This window comes from Eutrigla gurnardus (genome assembly GCF_963514095.1).
Source record: "Eutrigla gurnardus genome assembly, chromosome: 2".
NCBI lineage: Eukaryota > Metazoa > Chordata > Actinopteri > Perciformes > Triglidae > Eutrigla > Eutrigla gurnardus.
In genome coordinates, this window is record NC_139916.1 from 13,792,157 (window position 1) to 13,810,684 (window position 18,528).

At 44.9% G+C, this 18,528-nt stretch overlaps 1 protein-coding gene across 1 annotated transcript in view; it reads right to left on the minus strand.

The window, feature by feature from the left end:
* The window catches only part of slc25a26 (solute carrier family 25 member 26), a 51,688-nt gene extending 33,502 nt beyond the window's left edge, over positions 1 to 18,186 (minus strand). The window contains exons 1-5 of the mRNA XM_084036501.1: positions 18,049 to 18,186; positions 15,338 to 15,494; positions 14,130 to 14,248; positions 6,602 to 6,706; positions 6,253 to 6,300 (exon numbers count right to left, since the gene is read on the minus strand). Of these exons, the coding sequence (XP_083892627.1) occupies positions 6,253 to 6,300; positions 6,602 to 6,706; positions 14,130 to 14,248; positions 15,338 to 15,494; positions 18,049 to 18,081 (462 nt within the window). The 5' untranslated portion in view covers positions 18,082 to 18,186. The remainder of the gene's footprint in view (positions 1 to 6,252; positions 6,301 to 6,601; positions 6,707 to 14,129; positions 14,249 to 15,337; positions 15,495 to 18,048) is intronic.
* Positions 18,187 to 18,528: the final 342 nt, after the last annotated feature.

The window sequence follows — 18,528 nt, forward strand, 5'->3', positions numbered from 1 at the left end:
TGGACGGAACTAAATAACTAAACAACTGTATTTTACAAGTGGAATTTGGTGAAGACTTTCCAATTGTTGCTAACATATTATGCCATGAATCTGCCATGATTTTAATGGCTATTGTGGTTTATCCAGCACAAATACTATAACATGGAATCCCCTTGGCTCACATAAAAGCAGCTCCAGCTTGGACTGCTATACATGTGGATGAGTGTTGAATTATGAATTGGTTTGAACTCCTAACCTCTGCTGGGGTTCGGTGAGGTGAATGCGGTGGTGCAAGTGACACTTTATATTTCTTTTTTCCATTAGACATTGAGCAGTGACATCACAGCGTGACCCTTGACATTCAGGTGGTCTGTTCCAGATGCTTTGGGGGGTCGTAAGCGCTGCTGCTAGCACGATGATGGTCGTGACTGAGTAAAAAGGGGGGCAGGCGATGCTTGGTGAGGGAAACAGGTGTTGCTTCTGGAGAGCTTCATACGACTGTCTGGGAAAAAGGGCACTTATGCAACAGAAAGATCTCGCAAACTACAAAACGGTCCTGCAGATCGTGATATGATTTAAAATGCACAGTGACAAGGATGTGCACCGTTGCTTCTCATGAAAGAGTTGTGGTGCTGTATTTACCGGGTGCTTCCCGACGTCTGGATATAGTACAGCACTGATTTATCCTCTATCCACTCCCTTAACTCTCACTATCTCCTGTCACTCCAGGAGTGAAAATAAGACATAACTGTATTCAGAGTGGATCTGATTAAAAGTTTTAACTCGTTTAAAGGTTTCTTAAACAGTCAGGGGTGTCTGACTGAGATGGGATTACACTATTTAGGCAGTTCGGGTATTAAGTCACTTTAAAGCCCGCGGAACTCAAGTGGAACAGGTGTCCAATTCAAACACAATTTGCAAGAATTGCTGTCAGGGGAATAATGCATCACACTCAATCTTCTGTACGGGCACCAAATTCCTACATACATGAGCATACTCTCTTGACATGGATTTCCTTCCACATGACATCCAAACCACTGCTTGTCCCCTTTTTCCCCTCCGTTCCAGAGCCATTACCCCCCTCCGTTACGTGCCCTCCCTCCCTCCACCCTCCCACCCTCCACCCTCCCTTGCCAGGCCGTCAGGGATGTGTGTTATTAGAAACACATGTGGAGCACCAAAGGTTTTCTGCTTGGATTGAGACAAAGATGCGTAAAGTTGTGGGAAACAAACATAGCCCCGAGACCCGGAGAGAGACACGGATAAACATGGCCACCGTGGTCGCTTCCACGGCACTCACACATACAGGGGAGAGCATTAAAGCATTAAAGAGCATTAAAAACAACTGTAACTGACAGGAAAAAAACTGCGGCTGTTTTTGTGGAAAGACGTCTGGCAGTAGGTAATGGTAATAAGTCTCGGCAGAGAAATGCACACAAACAGCATCACAAACTGCAGCCACGATGATGGATTTTTGAGTGGATTGAGGGGCTCAACGGGAACAAACTGAACTTAACACAAGTGTGTGATCCATGGCTCTCAGTGGCATCAACTTCTAATGCATCATCCTCAACGGGAACCGCTGAAAGCCCTGCACTGTCCCCTGGCCAAGACGGCGCTGAGCAGAAAGCATGCATGGGGACAACAGCAGCTAACTCCTCCAATAAATCCCACTGTAGAAGTCATTAATAAGACCACGCGCTGATCTTAGGAAGGTTCCTGAGATTTAGTTAGATTTGCAGCAAAAGCCACCGTGCCGACGTCGGACCCCGGGGGAATACACGGATGAATGACGAAGCAGGGAAGAAAGTGGAGATACAACCGTATTCACACGACACTAATGTGAATGAAAGGCGCAGCTCTGTGAACAGACGTCCATCCATCAGTCATCCCGAGTGGCGGAGGGAGTACACCATTAATCCCTGTTGTGGCGTGTGTGTGGTAAAGTGATAGAGATCATCCCGTGACAAAGAGGAATCGTTCTCCGTAGCTTAAGAAGGCCATCACTCTTCTAGCGAAGGGTCGCCTCGACCTGCAAACAACTCAAACTGTATTCAGAAGTGATATTCCATTCCTCGAGCCGCTCGACACATTCATCAAAGAGGTGAATACTGTTCAAACACACAACGGGGGAAAGGACAAATCAGGTGGAGGCCTCTCTATTATGGCAGAGTTTGACTTCATGTGAAAAATGTTTAAACATTTCTATCAAGAGTTGAAGTTGAGGAGGATGTAAGTATGTGTGCACTCTGCATTCAGAACAGATGGCTGACATTCTTCCATCGTTCGTCCTTATCACAGAAGCAGTCAAACACCCCTGTGTAGGTCAAGTCATGTCAAGGGTCAGATCTACAGGGGTCAACAAGTTCTCTTAAGCTACTCATTGATCAAGCTGAAACGGTAGCGCCAGTAGCTCATATGCTTGAAAACATCCACCTCCATCTTTGAAAGCAATAGAGACAACTCTATTCTACTGGCTTGAAAACGGCTCTTACGTCCAAAACGAAACTAGAAACCACAGTGATCTTGCTGCTAGGCATTATATTTAATTTTCCAACTAACAGTTTAGTATTTTCCTTGGTGTGGGTTCTCTTTTGCTACGGTATGATCCTGTGACATTTTCCATTTCATTTAATCCAGTCACATTAAGCATTTTATGGTGTTGAAGCCGTTGGAAGAGTTGGCTTGCTGTCTGGCTCCGGGACACGAATGGCAGCTGCTCCGACGAGGCCAAACTCTAAACAAAAACCAGGGGGAAGCCTTCGCTCTGTCACACATGTCCCACAAATCCTGCCTTTACATCTATAGGAGGAAAATAAACACTTTCCCGCTTCCCCCTGCCCTGTCTCTCTTGCCTCCGTCTGCTCCGTCTTAGTCATACGAGGGTGTATAAACATGAGCCTCTGTGGATCAGTGTGCACAGAGACAGGATATGAGAGCGATTCCCCCTCACCTCTCCCTTTTGAACCTGCGTCACAGACAGTGCAAAAGTGGCTCCTATCCAAAAAATAGGGCCACGCAGGGGTCAGCTCTGCTCTGCACGCCGATGCTGCATGCCTGCTGATGAGACCTCAGCATCCCAACAGGGGAAACAAACAAACCCCCCCTAATAACTCAGTCATAACTGTACACACTCCAACAACTGAGCTGTGTTGATCTTAGGAAGGTTCCTGAGCTTTAGCCTGATTTGTAGCAAAGGCCATCACTCTAGATGAGGGTCGGCTCGACCTGTAAACAACTCCAACGAGGATGTTTTACCTGCCAGACTCTTGGTTTGACAATAAAAGCTATATATATATATATATATATATATATGGACTTGTGCTTTGGGAAGTTGTGATTGTATTATATTGATTACTTCGTCAATCTACAGATTAATTAAGAGTTACAGATCTGACAAGGAGCCCTCAAGGAGCCCTCAACACCTTACAACTTTACATTGGTTTCCTTAAATTTGTCATCCGCCCATCAGTAGCTTAAAGTCAACACTCAACATTCTTTGAAATTGCTCAGTAAAACAACATTTAAATCGGTTGTAAAACGGGACATAACTGCAGAAATGCCAACGCTGGTGCGATGTTATTTGACTTGTTGGTAGTAGTTAAAATCCAATTCAGAAAGTCTTTTCTTGCAGCCAAATCCCCTGATGGAGGAAGCAGAGACGGGATCAACGGCGGATTGAAGAGGAGAAGGATAAAGAGTTAGCAGAGATGTGGTGGGGAGGAACCTGGATAGAGAGGTGTTTCATAATCTTGTATACCGGGTTGCCAGGTCCCAGCTGTTGGGGTGGAGAAACTTTAAAAGGCTGATTCAGAGGCTGGCTCAGGAAAAATATACATTACACCAGTTAAAGGGAAGTCCAGGAACGCATTTTTCATCAATACTGTTCAATCTCATTTAGCTAGCTCAATTACCATGGCTGTCTGTGTGGTTATCATCTTAAATATGTGAACATGGATTTAGATAAAGTGGCTTTCAGAGTAAGTGGATGAAAGAGCACAAGTATGAGCGATATACGTAGTGAGGCGGCGTGCTACAGTCAATCAGACCATGTTCCCGGCTCCTCAGTCAGCTGTGCCGGAAGCTGTCAGCTTCACTTACACCTATGCCTCCACAGCCCACATACCACCACAATCCTAAATTACTATCTAATAACACATCTCAGGCTCATTACTCACACTCAAATTGGAGCAGTTTAGATCAAATCCAAGATCATCTCACAGCACTTTAGATCAGAAAAATGCAGGGCTCGCCATTAAAAAAAGAGGCCATCATTTTCTGTGCAGGGCCTGCTGCTCATAAATGTCAGAAAGCTGGATTGGTGTGATGGGGGAGCAGGAAGACAGGAGAGAGGGGGTGTAAGGCAAAAAATAAATAAATAAACAGCTCAGGCAGTGATAATCTTAGCATGCCATCTAGTGGTGAAAGCTGTTACTACTGAAAGGGAAAAGCTTGGGGTGTCTTTTTGGAGCTTGACAAAGGGGATCCTGTCAAAATGACATGGCGTCGCCAGATGATTACGTTCAAATAGAGTCTGGGCTAATTGCATTTTCATTAAATGAATACAAATGAACACACAGACAAGACGACAACCAGTGTACTCTACTTAAAATCCTGAACAAGCCTTGCTGATGTTCATTAATAAGCCATTTTTTTTAAAGAGTTGAATGAAGTCATTTTTCACAGCCCAATTTTATTCACCACAATCTGAATCTCATTGATTTCACGCTCTATTCAGCCGGAACCCAAGAGGTGCTGACACAGCATTCACTTTTATTTTTTATAAAGAGATGGTAGAAGGCAGGAGAGATTAATATGGAGCATGAGAGAAAATAAATGAATGCCTATTAGTCAATAATCCCGATATAGTGTTTAAATCAAACTTCGCATTGTTGGAGTGTGCTGTGTAAAACCCACCAGGTTAGATGATCTGGGTTTGTGGGTTGACAACGTGAACCCGATCACCAAATCAGTCACACCAGAGTCCAGGCCAGCCTCTGTGCCACGGTCGATCCTCACACATCCTGCCCTAATGTGATATCATACCCATCAGAAATGCCTTCTGAACTCTAATGAATATATAGCACAGAGAGGACCCCAATTAGTGGGCCGGCGAGGGGGAGGGAGGGGGGGGAGCCACGCCACGCCACATAAACAAACTTATCTTGACAGGGTTGCTTGTCCAAAGAAGGGAGATAGGCCGATAGCGAAGGAGGCCAAGAGAAAATGAATTACCTTCCTGACACATGTCAAAGCCAATCACCGCGGAGCATCCCTTGCCGTTACCGCGCCCCAAATCCCCGCCGCCACCGTTGCGTTTCATCTGCCAGTGTTAGTATGCACACAGGCCGTGCGCCAGCCTCCAAATGTATTCATTTATTCAGAGCCCCTCGGAGAAATCACAGTGTCTTGTTGTCCTTTTTTTCCCCGGCTGTCCAGATGGAATTTGCGTGAATAACATCAGTTTAGTGAGGCAGAAAATAAGTACAGGCTAGCACAGCGGAGGGGACTAGATTACACCCTCACCCACCTCCCCCCAAAAAAAGGATGGAGAGACAAGTGTCACCTTCATATACTTCTTTCTCCGTCTCTGCCTCCCTTTCTCATTTACCTTTTCCACTTCTATTGAAACTTATCAGGCGAGGCGAGGCAAGTGAGAGATCCATACAGCTTTTGCTACAATTATTTTGTGTTATCCTGCACTCCAGGTGCAATTAAACAGAAGATCATGAATCAAAGAACTACAGCGGCTTTTTCATTACAAAAAGGTGAGCGGCCATCAAGGGAGCCAGCCCGATGCTCATTTATCCCCGTTTTGTTTTGCATTGATAACGCAACTAATTGCATTAATTAATCAGATGTACCTCTAATAGGAGGGAAAGCATGTTGCATAAGTAATTGAATGAGATGGAGAAGAGAAAAAAAAACTGTAAATCAATATTTCCAGCCTCAATAAAGCCCAAGAGAAATTACAATGTCTTCAGTCAGAAGAGTGGAAAGCCTCGATATTCATGCAGCCCATCAAAAAGTATTCACTAGAAAGCCTTCGAGGAGTCAAGTAATTGTCTTAAGAATAAACTCTTGATTTGGATCTCGCTGGACTCTGTAAGATATGCTTCGCAATTACCTGAAACTAAACTTAACCAAACAGACATAACAAGTGTGTGATCTCATTGGTTGTGATCATTACCACTGGTGGTGATGGCGGACAGACAGACGGAGATAAAAGAAGGAATAGATGAGAGAGAAAAACAAGATCTGAAGTGATCCTACCTCTCTGAGAACCGTACTCCTGTATCCTCTGTACAAGCCTCGGACGCCCTGCCAGAGAGAACACAACACGGCACACTTATTACAAATCACCGACGTATATTTGATTTGAATTTGATTCGATAAACACAAAAAAGTTTATGAATATCTACTCAACAGCACAAGAAAGTTCAATATTTCACGACTACTAAATTAAAGTTTATACGTTTTTTCAAATTCAATTAATCTGTCAAATCCCAATATGGGGAAATAATTAATAATACATAATCCATTGATGACATTGTACTCATTAATGTACGAGCTGAGGCCCGTTTTCAGATTGAGGTGATGCTTGAACCAAAGCTCTGCGTACCTCTTCTCTGAGCGTAGCCAACAGCATGTGGTAGGTGGTGGAGGAGGGAGAAGCCTGGGTCCTCTGTTTCACCACCTCTGTGGGCACCCGGATCAGACACGCCACCTACAGGAAGGAGAGAGCATTGGTAAACAACCATCACCCCACACCCCTTGTTGCCCGTACATGATCCGAGCCTGTGCATCATCCTGCGTGGCAGGTGCTATGGCATGGCCTAAGGAGAGCAATTACATCAAGCTGTCAGGCTAACGAGCATCCAGTGGCACCGTATAACAAACCAGTACACACAGCAGACACGACACCAGGGCAACAGGTAAAAACAAGGTCATCAGGCTGACGGCGTATCTGTGTCCGTCAAACGGATCCAGGCAGATACACATACACACCTCGGTAACCACACGCCCTACTACAAGTTCCAACCCATCCGCCATATGTCAACAAAAATATGGACTGCCAACAGCTAGTGAAGATAGACATGAATATTTATGCTTCATAACTCCCATCGCCCTAAAGGCAGGCAGGCAAGCAGGCAGGTAGGCACAGCTGCCCACCTGGCAACTTGATTTCCCATTTATCTGGCATCGGAGCGGAAATACCGGCTAACGGCAAGCAATCTAACAGAGCGATTGGTGAGCCGCCCCCTTGCTGTGACTCCCCTCGGTCATACAGATGCCAGTCTGCCGGTGCCACCCACACCACAGCAGCGCGATGTGGGGAGCGAAGCAGAGGGAAAGAGCGATGCAGGCACCGCAATGAAGATAAAATACATCTCTTTCCCGCTTCGCCCCTTCTCCGTTCAGCCATCCATACTGATTTAGCGTTTGGAAGTTTTGGGGATGGTGGACCCTGGGGGATAAGGCTCGATTGCCGTACCGTGGGACAGGGGGAGAAGGCTACCCCGACAGCTGTTAGAGGGCTCTCGTCTGTCGGCCACCCGTCTCCTCCACCAGACGCCAAGGACACCTTATGAGCAAGTACGTGAAAATAGCATGTGGAGCACAAAAGGAGGATAAGCCAGCAGGCCTGGAAGTCAAGTGAAATCACAGACTGAGCTGAAGAAGACTTTACAGTTTTGGCTCCGTATCTCTATATTAAATATCACCTATTGGCTATTGTTTATTATTTATTCTCGGGCTCCCCCCTCTTAGTTGCTTAGTTGACTAATCGGTTGTTTTGGGCTTAATCGATTAAGATTTCTTCATTAATTTATGCTCTTTCATGCTGAACTCAACGTCCAAGAAACATATGAGTTTATCTCTAGTAAACACAAGATTTAAATCGGTGCTTTAATCAACTTGGCCATTAGTCGATGATGCAACTGTATGAGTGTTAGTCGACTAGGAATTTCTTCGGCCGCTGGCCCTGATTTGTTCCATTTCTCAGCCTTGTTTTGACCTTCAATGCATCACCTTTTCAAACACGATGAGCACATAAACCTCCGTCTCTGTACATTAGAGCCAAAACAAAAGACTTGAATGAGCGCCTGGGAAGAATCCAGGACAATTATTGGTATTTCAGGTGAGTATGTACCTCAGTCTGAGTTTAAGCGTGGTGCAACAGCACCACCAAGTGGCCAGATATTCACCCGCATCCCCTCCCTGTGACAACTAAACTGCCTGCATCCATCTCAGATATCTCATTTGCCCTCCCTTTGGTCAAGTTACCATTTATAATACATTGAACATCATGTTTTCCCCGAACCAATTCTCCAAAGGGCCGGAATAAGGCGGCTAAATAGAAAGAAAGTGGCTATGACAAGTAATTACTGACGTAATTGGATGGGGGGGCCTGGAGTTGAGACGGCCTCTCCTCTCCTGTCACTGCAGAGAGGAAGGCAGAATGAGCCAGAGATTATACCAAATAAATTAGGGACATTGTTTATTTGGGAGTAATTTGCACGCCTAGAGGAGGGGAGAATGATATTGATAGAAGATAAAGTGTGCAGCCTCCGAGGCCATTTCAGATCACCGAAAACAGCAGAAAATGGAACAACAATGGCTGGGGCTTATGAGTCATATCGTGTTTTGTGATTTAGAGACACCATCACATTTTTAAAGAACAATCTAAAGAAAGATTTGGTACAGCAGCACCCCTCTTTACAAGTCAAGCTTGTTACCTCACGTTTGGGGGAGGGGCTATAGGTGACAGGCTGTCAGGATGACAGACTACTTTGCTTGCCTTCATTCTCGACACTTTTCCCTGCAAGCAAACTTATTATAAACCTATTAGCAGTCTTTTACAATCCTGCTACCATTCATCTTTATTTACAAGCTGTTGGATTCGTCAAGCGGCGTTAATTAAGGAAGCTGACTGCCTGTGATTGGAGCCTTTCAGTTTCTCTTGGCCTGTTGTTGTTAATCCAAATGACAGAGCGCGTTTTCAATTTCCAGCACCAGTCGCCAAACAGCAAGGTGAGAAGCTGGCACTCAATCATGGGTGAGCCGCAGTAAGGGATGGAAATTAGCAGAGATTCACAGCACATCATCTGTATAGCCAGCGAAACAGTCTAGAGATTGAGTCATTACATCCGTCCACGCTCCTCGCCTCTCTCTTACCGCTCACGGCCATCAGGACACGGTGGTCAGCCACTCGGGAACGGGATCACCGCTTGGCACAATAAAGCAAATGGGCTGCAACAACTATTATGGGCACCGATGATTTGGATTTATTTGTTAATCAAATATACTGCATTCATCACCAGGACAGCCATTATGACAAAGAGGAAACGCTGCAGTCACACATAGAAGGAAACAACTGAGAAAATGTCCCCAAAATAATAAACAAAATAACACCAGCTGATAGCGATCGTGATACAGGAAGTGGAAGCAAATATACTCCAAACCACTGCAACATCTGCTGTTACACTCATCTATGGTGGAAAAACATTGCCTTCCCACCATCAACTACAATACAGCAGAGCCTATGTATCCCACAAAATCAACAGCTCTGCCCATGAGAGACGTTATGTTCCATCACATGTACCAGTATTAATTCCCATGACGTTTCTGGGTTTTTTTAAATCACGCACCCGCTCCTAGAAACAAATCATAGCACCAAAATATGGGTCGACAAAGGACGGATGGAAGAGATGGAAGAAAAAAGGGTCATGAAGAAAAAGGGAAGAGATGAGGACACTGAGTGTCTCCAACTTTGAAACAACAGCCAATAAATCACAGAGCGTGGCGCTGCTCAAAGGCGATGCATGGATTATTTCTCAGTGCCAAGGTAAGTGGCTGCCAGTTTCTACCCCCCAAAACTCCTCCCCCCTGCTCCCTCCTCCTTGCTGTCCCCCAATCTTGTCATGTCACACTGTATTTTCCAGTACATCCTCCTACAGAAGTGTGGTGGCGGCGGTGGCGGCGGCGGCGGTGGCGGGGGTTTATAGATGCGAGAGCAACCCGCCGCCTGGCCTTGACAAATGAGCTTTCAGGGCAGACGTCGAGTGAATGGGAATGAAGATAAATCTGATCTAATGGCTGGATAACAGCCTGCTAGAGCCTGACAGACGCCATCAGCTTACACATTCTTTATGGGAGCGTCCCACCACAGCACTCACACAAACACCAGGATGCTTCTGGCAGGAGACATTCCTCTCATTGTCTTGACCCTCTCTCCTTCTTTCTCTCAGCAACTTATGACTGTCCTCCTCCCTGTCCTCCCTGTCTCTGTCTCTCCTGCTTCTGTTCACAAGTCAAGCTATGTAGGTTCATATATTAGTTATGATATTTAAAAACCAATACATTTCTGCTTTATCTGTATAGTCAATTCCACCACCTGTGACACTGAATCTAACGAAATAACTTATTTAGGTCTTGAACTTTGAAATTATTCCTGCACGTTATAATCCTCACAAGTATTTCACATATGGTGATTACCCTGATGAGGCGTATTCTTACTGTATATGCTCAACCGTTCCTCCTTCCCCTGGATGAACATCTGTTAGACCGAAGGCTCGACTATAAAGATGGATTTAAGTGTGTAGAAGTGTTCTCCTTTCTTTCTTTCAATTCCCATCTCATGCTTAATGCAGTATAAACGCCGAGCTACAACTCCCTCTGGTATGATCATAATACACTGACTGAAGTCCACATCTAGTAAGTTTGTGCCAAGTCGAGCCTAGCATAGATAGAGAGAGGCTTGGGGATCGGGCTAAGCCCCGTAAAAGCTTCTGTTGTGAATGTTGCTGAGTGGAAACAGTTGGTGAAAACACAACTAAATGGACTCCTGGGGAAAGAATCATGGGCTGATGAAGAGGTGGAATGGGGAAGTCAGACAAGGACCAAAGAACAAGTTGCTTCTTCTTCTTTAAGGTCCTGTGTGCCAAAGCCTGCCCACACCCAGCTGCTGGGGGGGGGGGGGGGGGGGGGGAGCAGGTGGAAGAGCAACAGAGAGACACGATGAAAACAAGTAACCTTGTCTTAAACAAACAAAAAAATTTGATACTAGAGCTAAGATGAAACATAATGCCAATGAAAACCTGCTTTGAGTTTTGCATTTATGTTGAAAATGTGGTTTGTGTTTAACTATTCATATTTGGACTGAGGTAAGAACTTTAAATAAAGCCAAATAAAAGAACTAAAACTGTCAAATAAAGCCGACTTATAATTACATTCTGCATGGAAATTATAACAGCCACAAGGTACATGCTGAAGGGGCAGCAGGTGAGACGGCGTCTTGTTTCAGAGCATGAGAAGGACTAAAAGGAGTAACGGTGACGTGGAGCAGAGCAGTGTGATCATGTGAATGATGTGAGATACACGTTTTAGGAATCATAAACAGAACCTACTGAGGCAGAACTAAAAGCAATCACAAAACAAAAATAATGCCGTGGTATGGTATGCAAAAAATATACAATGGAGGAACAAAAGACCTCCAATTGTACGACGAAGAGAAAAAACTAGGGCTGTAGCTATCAATTGTTTTCAGTTATTAGTTTTCGTTTTTTCCAAGAAATTATTTTATTATTTAAAATATAAGAAAGTTGTTTCAAAAATAGCTTCCACAAGTTCAACTCATTTATTAACTACTTACGTACGACTACGAGACATAACAAGTACAGTGGCAAGAAAAGTAAGTGAACCTTTTGTAAATACCTGAATGTATGTCTAACTTTGTCGTAAATATTGTCTTATCTTGTACTTAGTTACAATAATGAACAAAACACAATCTGTTTTAATTAATAACACACAACATAGTGCATTGTTCTTGTCCATATTGAATTCATCATTCAAAAATGAACAGTGCTGGTTGGAATAAGTATGTGAACCTCTAATGACGATATTAAAACCTAATTGGAGTCAGTAGTTAGAAAAGCTGAAGTCAATTCAGTGAAATTAGTCTGGAGGTGTGGGGTTAGAGCTACTCAAACTTGTGGAGTTTGCCATTTACAAGAAGCATCTGCTGAAGTGAACGTGCCTGGAAAAAAGGAAATCTCTGAAGACTTTAGCTCTTCGGGTAATTTATTTCCATAAACTTAGAAAGGGTTAGAAAGTCATATCAAAGACTTCAGATATCCAGCGGTCTTCAGTTAGATCAATTGTCTAGAAATCGAAACGATTTAGTACCGTGGCAAATCTCCCTGGAAGTGGGCGACCAACTAAGATGACTCTAACGGCATGACTCCGAATCCTCAATGAGATAAAGAAGAACCCAAGAGTTCCAGCTAAAGGCTCGAAGGAATCATTGGAAGTGGAAAATGTCTCTGTTCATGAGTCCGCCATCGGCAAAACATTGAACATGCAGGGTGTCCATGGCAGGACACCACGAGGAAACATTTGGGATTAATATGCAGCGCTATGGTGTGAAAAAGTGGAGGAAGCATCACGATTCGGGCCTGATTTGCTGCTTCGGGGCATGGACAGCTTGCCATCATCAGAAAAAAAATGAATTGCCAGGTTCCCCAAAGTATCCTACAGGATAATGTCATGGTGGCTGTTGGGGGATTCAGCAGGACAATGACCCTAAACATCGAGGTAAATCTTCAATAGAATGGCTTTAAAAAAAACGATCTTAACCCAATATAATGCTGTAGACATCCTAAGAATATGGCTGAGCTGAAGCAGTTCTGTAAGGAAGGTCAAAGGTCAAATGGTTGTTCATCCAGCTATTTAATCCAAGCGTTCACCTACTATTTCCACCACCACTGTGGATGTTTAATGGGTTGTGCTCAATGAAGACAAGAAAGAGTATCACTGTTTGTGTTTGTCTATACCCCTCGATGAAGATCAGATCACATTTTATGACCAATTCCAGAACAAAACCAGATCATTCCTAAGGGTCCACATACTATTTCTCGCCAGTGTATATTGCCCCCAACTGGCAAAACCTCAGTCAAGCGACCTCAGTGCAATAACTGTGAATAAAAACCATTAGAGACGACTGAGGAGATACCGAATCATATGGCAGCGATTGCATCATAGTGCGGGTATTTAGGCCCTGCATACCACTCAGTGCAGCAGTAGGTTAGGCCTTTCATGGCTAAGCCTGAAGATTACTCTCTTTGAACAAGACGTATCTAGTTGCCAGCATGCAGTGGGATACCGCCCTCTGCTCTGCTCAGCTCCACTCGGAGGATTTGTGCCTTTGATGTGCTTAAATCCCGAACAGCGGGGAAGGGGTTAAAGGTAGCCGCAACCTCAGCCTCACCTTTCACACTCATCTGGTGCCGTGGACAAAAAGTGTTAATAACTACACCCCCGAAGTATCCACACCAACTGCTGCACCGGTTGCGACAACCAACGGACGGAAGCAACATGCGTTCTCAACACGGATCAACTCCAGCACAGTGAACACCCTCCCGTGTGGAATAATCCCATTTCATAAGCATGCAAAACTTGGCTAAAATCAGATCCATCCAAAAGCCATGAATACTAAAAACCTAGTATTTTGAAGGAAGTCATGGTGGTGTAGCAGAGGCGCATTCATATTTCCATATATTCCCCCCCCCAACCATCCCTGCCCATGTGGATACGCGTGGGCCCCATTTGACTCTGTGGTTCACTGCAAGTGATTGAGACCGAATGGACTGAGGAAATTGCGCTGCTCCTCGTTGGTTTCAAGCCTGAATTCCCCAGACTATATTGGCAGAGTCCGGGGGCCCGAGCTGGGAAAGTAGATGAGTAAATAGGCAGTAATAAGGTCTTATTTACCCAGCTAGACGGAGAAACGCTGAGACGATCCTGAAGAAGCCCCCTTCACTAACCCAGCTGGACCCTGGGGCCACAGCCAAAACCGCATAATCGGCTCCTCCCCTGCTGCCCCCTTAAAATAGTGGTGTGTGAATTTTGAAAGGTATTTACGTTAACGGATATGCGGTGGTGGGAAAGACACAGAGAGGGGAAAAAACGCGTGCGTGGGAGAGCAACAACAAGTCCGTACGGCAGCTGGCCTTCTAAGATTGTGATGACTAAGAATGAAAAGTCCTACACAAATAAACATGACTTCAGAGTGTATCCACAGAGTGAAAGTGGGGTAAGAATCTAAATGAAAGCAGGCCAAAGTTGGGAGGATGAGGGACGGGAAGACTTACTATTTCTCCCAGGGAGGCGGCCAGCATGTGAGTGACAGGTGCCATGTGTGGTGCTGCCAGCACTCCGCCGGCACCGAGCAGGGACTTTGTGCATTCGTAGGTGACAAAGAAAGCAGCGGCTGAAATCAAGCAGAACCACAGCCATTTAAGGCCCATTAGTCAACCAGCATACAGCAATTAATATCCCTCACCACCACTGACAGGGGAGAAACTGCAGTCTGAGTGTGTGTGTGTGTGTGTGTGTGTGTGTGTGTGTGTGTGTGTGTGTGTGTGTGTGTGTGTGTGTGTGTGTGTGTGTGTGTGTGTGTGTGTGGTTTGTCTGGCTGTTCAATTGGGGTAAAAGTGAAGAAAGTTAAATGTCTGTCATGTAGAGTTCAGTTCTTACTTATTCCCCTTTAGTCACATAAATTCACTGATTGAATGGTGTATTGATTATTATATACCGGTGCTTCTATGATTCTTTCAAATATTTTTGTTATTATAACGTCTTCCATAAAAAGTTATTTTACGGATGCAGTGCTTTGTAGAAACCATTTCTATGATAACGTGATCTGCATGCCAGCAAAGGGCTGTTCAAGACTTTCATTTTGAGCAGTCTAGTCACGAAGCAATCTTGGCGAGGCAGCTACATTAAAACCGTTTAATGAAGAGCTTCAGAGCATCAATCATTTTGAGGTTCCACCATATTAATATGTAATAAAATAATATCCTCAAAAAAGGTCCATTTGAGAATGCAGGTCCTGGTTATTCTTGTCATCAACCATTACCATATGTGAATTCCCTAAAAAGCTAAACAAAAGAGTCTGTGAAGATGACCTCATCAAGAAATGGAAAAAAGAACAGCACTTTGGCACCAATTGAAATTGTGAGGGTGCAAGCTGAGCCATGTCTGACACGACAATACAGAGCAAATAAATTAAACTGCTTTGACTTTGAACCAGTAAAACGATCCATGTGATCCACAGCCACAAAAGTCCACAAAGTGGCTCTCTAAGTCACTCTGTGGTGACTCCAGGCGAGGACCCAAAATACATGAATGTGTAACAGCTAAGAGACTTTTAACAGCCAAAACAAACGAACACTTTGTGGTCCACACAGAGGCTGGTCCGCTTCAGAATCAACACACACGCACAGAAAAGAATCTTGGTTGTTTGCTACGAACAACAATGAGCATCATATATATCCAGCTATCACAATGAGCATCATACCGTTGGGGAAGGAGCCGACAGCAGCAGATGGGACCCCAGCGTAGATGCCCCTGAAGCCCCCTGCCTGGTAGAAGCCCTGCTGACTCTGCAGTCTTGTCTTAATGGTGTCCAGGGGGAAGAGGGTCAGGTCCACACACATCCCCGCACAGCCGCCTGCCTGGAGAGACAATTGCTTTGTGAGACATGATGCAGCACACACACACACAGAATCACAAACACATTAGCGGTGGAAGACATATTCAGATCATTTACCTTAAACTTGCATTCATTTCTGTATGAATATATTATATTTAAGCTATAAACACACCACTGACAAATACTCATAAAGTCAATGTGGAGAACCTGTCAGTCGTTGCCTATTTACACATCCTGCAGACACAGCGCAGAGAAATATCTGCCAATTTAGTTTTTATGCTCCACTATGTTCACGAGCTATTTGCTAACTTGATCCATCTGCTGGGCAGGTAGCGTAGAGATGGATCATCCCAGCTATTCTCCTGCTGCTGCTGTCAGCGATACTGATGAAGAGACGAACCGAAACAGCAAATATGCACATGTCGTACAGAAAACAGTGAGGTGCTTTAAGTATAGTAACATTAGCAGCACCACAGTGAGCAAGTCACAGTGGAGCTAATTTGATGTACTTTATGCATTGAAGGGTAGTTTAAAGGAGTCATAACCTGGTTTTATACGTATCCAGCCCCCCTTGGATCGCTTTGGATCAATTCGTAAAACTTATTAGAAAAAAAAAAAAAAATTTTAATCAAACATTGAGCTTGTTCTGACCCTTTTTCGTACCGCGATTTTATCACGCGAGATTACGCGCGAGGTTTTGACTGGTCCGGATGTGCATTGTATAATATGTAATGAGGCGCGCGTTGATTCGCCGCAGGAAGGACAGAGCCGGGGGGGCTTGCCTGCATGCAGACTCCAAAACATAATGGCGGCGCTTCGGCGATTTCAGGTAGCGGACGGGGCGGGGTTGGGTGGTGAAAGAGGGGTGGGCTTATGCAAGTAGCCGCCACGGTGACGTCACCGAAGGCGCAGAATCAAAATCTCGTGCTTTAGGAATGCACACCCTTGTGTGCTATTCCTGTTCGGAAAAAGAGCAGAAGCGAAAAAACGGCGCCACTTTCAAACTCCAGCCTTTCAGGCAAGTTTCAACTGAGGTCAAACACAGATATGCATGTTTTAACAAGAGAAATTGCGATTTCCTGGTGATGACTCCTTTAAGCTATAACAATACATGATTGGATCGGTTGGTTTGCACAGCAGAGTTGATTGTAACAGCAGCAGGAAGGAGGAGCTGCGGGGCCTGAAGCCGGTAAGAGAACGAGCCGTTTATAGAACCAAGAACATGGGGAGAAGGGGACGATGCACTTTTGTCGTCCATTATTGTAGTTTCTCCACCGCAGACCCACGCCAATCTCCGATGTCGATCATCAGCTGTCGATCATCAGCTGTCGATCATCAGCGGTCGTATTATATTTACGTAGCTTAGTGTAAGTGCAGTCGGATTCTCTGAGCACTGAGGTTGTCTTTTCCTAAATCCCACCTTTCCTTGACCTCACAACGTTTTCCCCCCCGAGGTCAAGGAAAAGGACCCCATTTTTTGACTATTCGACTGCAACCAGGGTCTGGTTCAACAACTGGTCATCCTAAGGCACAGGACACAACAGCATGCCATATTTGCAAGTGATCACCAGTTCATTCAAACACTAGCTGAATTCAAGTTGCCCCAGCCACGACGGCCTGTCTCCGAAGCTGGCACCCGCTCTCCTCCCGGCAAAGTAGCCTCCCAGGGACAGGGAGGCGAAGGGGTGTCATAATTGTCTCACTAGTGGACTGATGAATAGTAAATTCATCAAATTCAAGGCCCCATGCAGTATTGCTGTTTTCCATACTACGGTTTGTTGACACTTTGTTGGGGCTTCATCTCTCGGTCCCTTGCCCACTTTGTAGCATTCTTCAAAATGATGGAAACCCATTGGTAAGTGGCCTACAGGTTTGAAGCCTCGAGTCTGGCATTTTGACTGTCCCCATCTTGGATTTTGGCCGTCTCCATCTTAGAGGTTTGCCACCAGTTGACAGAAGTGACCAATGGATCTGTCGCGAGGTAGCGTTAGCGACGCCGTCGTAGTCATCACAAAGTAGCCTGAAGCATACCCTGCTTCATTTTCTACTTTAGATTGAGACGATAACATAATGTTTAGGATGTTTGCCGAGGTCATTTTCTCATGAGTCGCCCCCTGACGGCCAGGAGAGAGAATGCAAATGAAAGTTTAAGGCACATTCAGCTTGGCTTCACTTTGCTTTGTAGTTTGTATAGAGTTGGTTCTACCTACAGCAGACGGATTTGCAGTAGCAGCTGTTTTTGGCTCAACAACCCAGTGCCTTCCTCCCGCAGTGACGCCATACTAATGTATTAGTTTGTATTTTTCGAGCACGTGTACGGTTATCTATGAGGATAGACCCACCGTCCGTTAAACGACATGAACCCGTGTGTCTGCAGCAGGTCAGACAGGTCGTTTTGGTCGAGCCTGGTTTAACTGTCTGAAATGCAGACGTAACGTAACATTAAGGTCCTGTGAAGTCGGTCTTCAAACGCTAGTAACCGTCAAACATTTGTGCTTAAATGTGATTACCGGTAAATAAGAGGTTCGTTTATAGAATATTAACACGTAATAATCTGTACAAACGCGCCGACTTACCACCAGCGAGGCGACGAGCTCTCGTCTCTCCATGCTCCGCTCTCACAGTCGGCGCTCACAGCCGTGAAACACGTACATTTGCAACCGTTCAGGCTTTGTTGACACTCGAATGTAATCCAAACATGCCTGTCAAGGACGCAGCCATCTTGGCTGAATTACTTCCGCGTTGCGTCATGACGCGTGATAGTCACGTGACGACGGACGCTACGAAGCGAGTGCATTTATGTCACTTCATAAAATCAGGTAAAAACACTGTGGTCTGCTGGTTTAATTAAATTAATTGGACTTCAGGCATCGACGTGAAGGCATCACGTTGAAATTGCAAAGAAAATGTTTTAACAAAGTAAAAGTTAAGTAAGTTTAATACATATTCAGTCACACACTATATATTTACACCGACAAATGAATGTATACACACTGACACATACATATAAAGTGGTTAGTGAAGTAAACAGTTGTGTAGCTGAAGTTAGCTGTGGT